The sequence below is a fragment of the Plasmodium sp. gorilla clade G2 genome (assembly GCF_900097015.1).
Source record: "Plasmodium sp. gorilla clade G2 genome assembly, chromosome: 7".
Classification (NCBI taxonomy): domain Eukaryota; phylum Apicomplexa; class Aconoidasida; order Haemosporida; family Plasmodiidae; genus Plasmodium; species Plasmodium adleri (nom. inval.).
Window position 1 is genome coordinate 1,023,388 of NC_041699.1, and position 9,113 is coordinate 1,032,500.

At 21.0% G+C, this 9,113-nt stretch overlaps 1 protein-coding gene across 1 annotated transcript in view; it reads right to left on the reverse strand.

Moving 5' to 3' along the window:
• Nucleotides 1-1,093: 1,093 nt before the first annotated feature.
• The window catches only part of PADL01_0724200 (ubiquitin carboxyl-terminal hydrolase, putative), a gene marked incomplete at both ends in the record, with an annotated part of 9,671 nt that continues 1,651 nt past the window's right edge, over nt 1,094-9,113 (reverse strand). The window contains 4 exons of the mRNA XM_028681279.1: nt 1,094-1,149; nt 1,239-1,407; nt 1,491-1,559; nt 1,663-9,113. The exon at nt 1,663-9,113 is cut by the window's right edge and continues 1,651 nt beyond it. Of these exons, the coding sequence (XP_028537673.1) occupies nt 1,094-1,149; nt 1,239-1,407; nt 1,491-1,559; nt 1,663-9,113 (7,745 nt within the window). The remainder of the gene's footprint in view (nt 1,150-1,238; nt 1,408-1,490; nt 1,560-1,662) is intronic.

Here is a 9,113-nt window from a genome sequence, read left to right on the forward strand (position 1 = left end):
TTCCCTTAAAAAAAAAAAAAAAAATTCAATTATGCTATTATAATAAATATAACATTCATTGCTTAGTTCTTATAAAAAAAAAGTGCATAATATATCAATAAAAAAAAAAAAAAAAAAAAAAAAAGTAGAAAAAAGAAAGGAAAATAAAATAATATTTCGATATATATCTTAATGAATTTATTATAATAAATATTTCTTATATATATATATATATATATATATATATATATATATATATATAATATATGTATAGTTTAAGAATATTTGACTAATTTATTTTTTTTAAATTTAAAGAATACTATCTATTATAATTAATATTTCCACATATTCGAACAGAAAAAAAAAAAAATATATATATATATATATATAAATTAATATATTAACATTATCTATGAGTTAAAATCAATTGTGTGCATACATTTCTTTTTGTTGTCGTATTTTTATATAATATATTTTTTGATCTATATATTTCAAATGTTGTTCCAAACAAAGAGGAATAGAAATACAATAAAAAAAATAAATAAATAAATAAATATATATATAAATAAAATAATAATGACAAACAAATGAGAAATTAATATATATATATATAGAAAATATTATTTATATTAAGGGGAATAGAAAATTGCTCAAATTCTTGTCAATGAAATATGTCGTAAGAAAACAAAAATAATATAAGATAAATAAAAAAGGTTGAAAAGGAAATGCATTTTAATTATATACACATATATATATATATATATATATATATATATATATATATATATATATATATATTTACTTATTTATTTATATGATAATAAAAACATGTATATGTATATTTAATTCCCTATAAAAACTTAATCTAACATATATGTAATATATATATGATTTTAAAAATAAAAGATACTTATATAAAAATTATAATATAATAGCAATGGAGGTATATAATTACATAATAAAAATAATCATCCATTACCCTAATAATTTTTTGAAACAATAAAATTTGCATAAATATATAAATATATATATATAAATGTGGTGAGATAAAAAAAATAAAATAATAATAATTTTTATTAAGTAAAAATAATAAAAGTTTAAAAGCTCTTATAATTTATGCTATTTTCATTCCCATTTGAGCTTTGGATTGAGAAGGTGCATGATGTTCTCCTAAAAATATAAAAATATAAAAATGAATAAATAATAAATATACATATATATATATATATATATATATATATTTATTTATTTATATTTACCTATAAGAATAGCATAATCTTTATTATTCCAATTTATGGTATCATCATTAGATCTCCATATCCTTTGACCATTTTCAAATTCGAAAAATGTAATTTTATCAAATATATATTTTGGAAGTAGTGTTCGTTTTTTTATTTTATGCTTAATATCCTGCATATTATCATTTGGCTATACAAATAAATAAATAAATATATATATATATATATATATAAATGTATTTGTATATATATATATATATTTCATTTTATTACCTCCACAAGGACGTCAAAACTGTAACCGAATATTTCTTTTGATGGTGTTTGATTAAAAACATGAATTACCTGTATCAAAATAAATAAATATATAAATAAATAAATATATATATATATTTCCAATACTTATGATTATATATATATATATATATATTTTATTTTTCTATCGCACCTTCAATTCATTTCGTTTGATCATTTCTTTTTGTTCGTCTGAAAAGTCAGGCTCCATTCTTATGGGTGCGACATACGAATTTTTGATTGGATTTGATTTGACAAATTCTATTTCTACAAGATATTCATCATTATGTAGATATCTAATTTGTGGTCCAAAGGAATATAACAATCTGAATTTTTGTTTTATATCGATACCTCTTTTTTTTAAGTATGGGTTGATTTCTAATTTGATTTTATCAATTAGATCTTGAACTGTTGTATAGTTATCTGTTATATATTCATTATTAACAATAGTACTACTAGAATTGTCAGAAAGAGAAGATGAATATTCACTATTTATATCATGATCATTTTGTTCATAGATTTTTTCATGTGTTTTTATATTATCATTTATATCTTTTTTAATTTTAATATGTCCATTGAAAGCAGCCACTGATTGAACATGAGCATTAAATAAATGTATTACATAATAAAAATATTTAGGTCTTTCTATAGGATATAATCTTGATGTAAATTTATAATGAAATGGTAATATAGACAAACAGAATGTTTTATTTTCAGTCATTGGATGATGTTCTAATAACATAGAATGTTGTTTTAATAAAGCATCAAATGGTGCGTGTCCATATTGTATAATATTATTATGTTTTTGATGATTAGAATAATCTGTATTATCTGTTTTATATGTAAAAGAATCTATATTATAAGAAGTATAATTAACAGGACTAGTTAATGGTGGAAATGAATATATTAATATATGAGTAGGATCTATATTTAATTTATAACATACATGTTTTAATATTTGTTTTGTTGGACATCTTATATCAATATCTAAATCAATTTTTAATAATTCTTTTTTTAAAAATAAAAAGTAAGAATCAATATAATTTGGATAATTCTTTTTTATATTCTTTTTTAAAATAATTCCTGCACAATTTTTATATTTTCCTAATTGATATATTGGATCATATAATTTAAAACGTATTTTATTAACATAATATTTACGTTCAATAAAATTTACATAATCACAGATCACATAAAATGGTAATATGGGTTCTTCTTTGTGTGCAACTCCTCCAGATTTTTTTATAATTCTATGACATTTAGAACTTGTTCTTTTTACATCACCACAATTATCATTATGACCATTATCATTACTATTATTATTACTATTATTATTACTATTTTCATTACTATTATCATTACTATTATTATTACTATTTTCACTACTATGATCACCACCATCATCACTACCATTATCATTACTATTATCACCACCATCATCATTATTATTATTGTTATTATTTATATTGTCCTTTGATTGGGTATTTCCTTGCTCATCCATCTTATCATTAACCACATTGTTACTACTACTATTATTAATATTGTCATTATTTTTGTTGTCATTATTTTTGTCCTTTTCATGGACTCCTTCCACATATACAGAATTTTTACACAATGAATTATTTAGTGAACCCTTTTTAGAAAATACAGTATTATTCATATTATGCTGACTAGCTATTTCTTTACTGTCCGTCATATTTTTTTGAGTACATTCAAATTCATCTTTTATCAATACATCTTGTTTTGTAATATTTTCTTCATATATAGACATACAATCTATATTGTTATTTATATTAGTACTCATACCTTTCTCTATATCACTTGTTTTTTTTTCCAAGTCTCTCTTTGTTATATCATTTTTTGTATCTCCCATATTTTCAACATGAACATTTGATAAACCAAGTACACTATTATCTCTTTCTTTATTTTTAGTATAACTATTGGATTTGATATCGTTGGATATATATTTTTCTTTTTTCAAATTAAATAAATCATTTTTCAATTCATCATTATTGTCTTCATTCCTTTTATCATCTTCAAAAATTTTAATACTATTTTTATGAACACTAGTACTTTTTAAATGTTTCAATTTATTATTATCATTATCATCACCATCTTGTTGATCATTTGAATTGGATACTATAGATGATGATTCTTCATTTTTTATAGTATCATTTTTTTTTTTTTCTTCCTTCTTCTTTTTCATTTTTTTCTTCTTCTTCTTATTCTTCTTGTTGTTGTTGTTGTTCTTTAATTTTTTATTTTTAATTTTTTTCTTTTTATGATCAAATATTTCTGGTATATATTGAAATTCGACAAGTTCCTCTCCTGGATATATATAAAAATCTGTACTTTCTGATGTATAGGTCAAACATGAATTAGCCGATGAACATATGGATATATCTGAATCATATTGAACCATAATTTCATTATATATATTATGTTCATTTGATGAATTTAAATTATTAGATGTAGATATATTATTTATACTACTAACTTTTTTTATATCTACAATTTTGTTGTTACTATCTTGATTAATTCGTAAATTATCTTTTATATTATTATCTCTCACATTATTATCTATCACATTGTTATCTATCACATTATTATCTCTCACATTATTATCATTTTTATTGTAGTAATTATTATTATATGTAGATATACAATTCTGACTTTTTATTACACCATTTTGATTTCCATGTTGATCATTCTTTTTATTATCATTTTCATTTTCGTTGTCCATATTTGTTTGTTTGTTTCTTTTCTTTTTTCTTCTCACGCTTACAATACTACTACAACTATTGTTATTATGATAATTATTGTTGTCATTGTTTTTATTTTTATTTTTATTATTATTATTATTATTATCTTCATCGGTGCATACATCTGATGTGGGAGGACTATAAAAAGGATATTGATAGTCTCTACATATTTTTATTCCTTCATTATTTAATACCTGAACACTTTTATCCTTTTTAGAAATTTGTTTTTTTTTTTGATTATAAAATGCACTTTCTTTTATTTCTTCCAACATGTTTTCATTTAATAACGTATATGTGGATGAAATATTATTTCTTTCTAATTGGGAACCATAATTTTTTAAATACTGATATAATTTCAAAACTTCTTCATAAGACAAATTATCTTTATTTATATTAAATATATTAAAATTGAGGTTACCTTGTATATCATTATATTGATACATATTATTATTATTATTATTATTATTATTATTATTATTGTTGTTGTTGTTGTTAATTTGATTAGCTCCATATGTGTCATGTACTTTATATGATACTGAAGAAGATATATTTTGATCTGCATTACAAAGTATAACACTATCTGAATCTTCATTTTTTATATTATCATATGTATCATTTTTATCAGAAGTATTAATATTTCCAATTTGATGATTTGCACAATTCATTTTAGCAACCCTTTCACATGAAGGAATGAAATTAAAATAGTTGGCATCTCTAGTATAATCTTCATCATCATTATAATGATATACGTCTTTTTCATTTTTAGATGTATATACATTTTGATTTAAATACATATTACTTTTATTCTTTTCATATTGTTTCTGATTATCATTAAAACGTTCAAAATAGTTATCATTTAATAATTCATTATGATCAGTTTTATTTTTTTCATTATTATATATATCTTTTGATTGTGTCGTATCATTTTCATTTTTATGTATATGATGTGTAGCTATATTTTTTTCTTTATCATTAATATTAGAAATATATTTATTATTGATGTTGTTTTTTATGTTATTATTATTATTTTTATCTGTATCTAATAATATTTTATAATATACACCATTCTTATTATTAATTATATAACAGCAGTTATACATTTTATGTATGAGTTTGATTTTTTTATAAAGAATCTTAAATAAAATATTTGAATTAAGATCTACATCATATGAAGGATTATTTTCTTCTTCTAGATATAAATCTTCTTTTCTCATACCTAATCTTTGCATAAAATTTTTTTTTTTTTCTAAATTCATATTACTTAAGAAATTAAAAATGAAAATATCACCAGGTGATATTTTATTATGTGCTATAATTTTTTTACTTTTTATTAAATTACATTTATTTTTATATTCTACAAATATCTTAAAATTTAATGGATCATCTGAATCAAAATATTCATTATTAATATAATTTTTTAATAAATCATAATTATATTTAGTGATATAACCTTTATCCATAGCTTTTAAAATTTTCTCAATTAATCGAAGTTCTAACTGTTTAGGTTTTAGATGTATATCACAGTGGATGAAATCTAAGCATATAAGGGAGGAATCATTGATTTTCTCTTCTGCATATATATCAAAATATTTAAATACAAATAGGGCGGTTCGATTTTTATAATTATTACTATTACTATTACTGTTATTATTGTTATTATTATTATTATTGATATTATTATTATTATTACTATTATTATTACTATTATTATAATTTTTTGATGATATCATTGTCCTTTTATTATAGGGCAAATACAATATATCAATAGTTGGAAATAAATCATTGGATTCTTTATTTGTCTTTTTAAACAAATCATATAAATATATATTACTATACAATTTCATATCTAAAGGATAATAACGATGTATATCATTGGATGATAACAAAATATAGAAACATTTCTTTTTTTTTAAATGATCATATGATGATGAAGACGAATCATCGTCAGAATTTGATGAACATGAAACAGATACAGGAGATAAATTATTATTTGTTGATGTGATATTATTATTATTATTATTATCTTGTGATGTATTATTTTTTATCACATCTGGTTTTTCTTTAATATTTGCCAATTCGTTTTTTGATATATAATTTATATATTTATCTAATGATTTTACAGTGCAACATGAAGGTACAGATGATATGGAAGATGAAGAATCATCAGATGAAGAATATGAAGAAGATAAATTAACAGATGAACTATCACTATCATAACAATCACTATGATTACTTTGATTTTCTATCATATTAATATTATTATTACAATTTATCATTTCTTTATTATCATAATTGGTTTCATTTTTTAATTCAATATTATTATATATATCTTTTTCTTCTTTACCATTTTGTTTGATATGTTTAGAATATGTTTCTTTATAACAGTCATGCATTTGATCACCATCTGTACTGCTACTATTAATATTAATATTATTTTTATTTTTATTTGTATTTTTATTTTTTTTTGAACCCATATCAGATATAATTCTTTCCTCCTTTTTATTATCTTCATTTTCTTCTGATTCTTCTTTTTTTTCATGTGAATTTATATCATAAGAACTATGATGTACATCTGTCATTGCACCTATTTTGATTTTATCATCTGTTGCTTGATTTGCTTTAATATTGTCATCCAAGGATACTACTTTAACATGATTTATAGAATTAAGATTATTATTTTTGTTAATTTTTTTTAAGATTTTTTTTTTGTGCTTATGGTTTTTCCTGGTATATATCCTTTTAATAATTTTTAATATTTTATAAAATGCTTGAATGACAGTTTTGCTACGATCGAATTTTATATTGAATAATGATGGGATACCATATGGTGGAAGATCTTGAAAAGATTTATGAACATATGAATATTTGTCATAAACTCTTATTTTAACATATTCTAAAATTTCATCTTTAAGTTTATATCTTTTTTTATTAATCATTTCTTCTAATTTACATCTTTTAACAACTTGAGGATTAACAAGAGCTGGATCACATTCTTTTATAAGTTTAGGTATTAAAGATTTTTTAACATATACTAACATATATGCACTATAATTTTTTAATCTTTGTTTTATATTATCAGATATATCAAAATCATATAAATCATTTTGCATATTAATATCATAACCACCAAAATTATCATTAATAACTGAATATTCGCTTACTCTAAATATTTTATCATCATCACATTTTAACCAGAAATTTTCATTATGCTTATAACTAAAAGAATAATAATGACCACTATTCATATTCCCTTGATGAACAGAAACTGCTTGTAATACATATTCACTTCCACTTTTATTACAATATTTAGTTAAATCTAATTCTTTATAAAATTCAAAACGATTATTTAATTTGACTGTTTCCATTCTTTGTAAATCAAATGTAAATCTTTTTAATAAAAAAATACAAATATTAGGAAAACTTAAAAATCTCATTCCTTTTTTAGCTTTCTGTTTACCATATCCATCTGTCTCATATATATTATCACCTTCTAATACTTCAGCTTCAATTGCTTTATCTAATGATTCATATATATTATTACATCCTTGAACATCTAATTGTATATCTTCATATGTCTCTTTTCTTATACTCTTATAATCTATATCTAAACATTCAATATATGTTTCCACTTCACCTTCAAACATCTTTTTAACAGATCCTTCAACTACAGTACCTTTCATCTGTTCTTCAACTTTATCTAACAACAATTTTAATAATTCATGTGTATCTTGTTGTGTAAACACATCACTTGCGTCCCATCCGAATGATCGTATTAATTCCTTACAAGAAACAGCTTCATCTACTGTATGTAATTTATAAAATAAATTTTGTAAAGCTAATGATGTTGGAAGAATATTTTTCTTTTCATTTTGTTCTTCTAATAAAATATTTTTATAATCTACTTCTTTGGATTTCACATATTTATTCCTTTTCTTCTTTTTATAATAATAAGATGATGAAGAAGAAGAACACGACACATAATCTGATGAACCTGAAGAAGTAATTGATATTACAGATACATCACTGTCTGAATAATTAAACGTATACCTCTTCTGTAGATGTTGGTCATACAAATCTTCTTCATCATTATCATGTTGATTACCATATCTATTTGCATCATGATTATCTTTCCCCTGTATATCATCACTGTGAAAATCATAAATTTTATTAATGCTATTCATACTATCAATATTATCCATATTATTAATATTTCCACTATTTTTCATATTACCAACATTCTGTCCATTTGTCATATCATATTCATCATTATAGTTATTATTTTTGATTAAACTTAATGAAGAATAATTCTTCATTTTCTTATTATTTATTAATAGATTCGATTTACTATTAGATGAATATTTTTTTTTCTTCTTTCTAGAAATATTAGATATATTAGAAAAGTTGTCAGAAGAGGATACTTGCGATATGCCATTTTCCATACTCTCTGCATTATCTGCACTTTCAAAATTTTCAATATTTTCTACATTATTTTCACATTTCCTTTCATTTGCATATTTAATAATTTTTTTTTTTTTTTTTAAATTCTTTTTAGCATCATGAAGCAGGCTTTTTTTCTTACTTTTTTTTCCATATTTAGATGCTTGGTTAAGATGTGAATTATTTGTAGAACCCATAAAATGAGCATTCTCGTTTCCCTTGTCATTAATTCTTGTATTTTCTATAGATGGGTCTGATGACGATACATTTGAATATGTATGTTTCTTATAATTTTTTATTTCATATTGATAATTATTACAATTACTATTATTATTATTATTATTACTATGATTATTATTATTATTATTATTTTTATTTTTATTGTTGTTCGTTTCGCTGTCGGTTA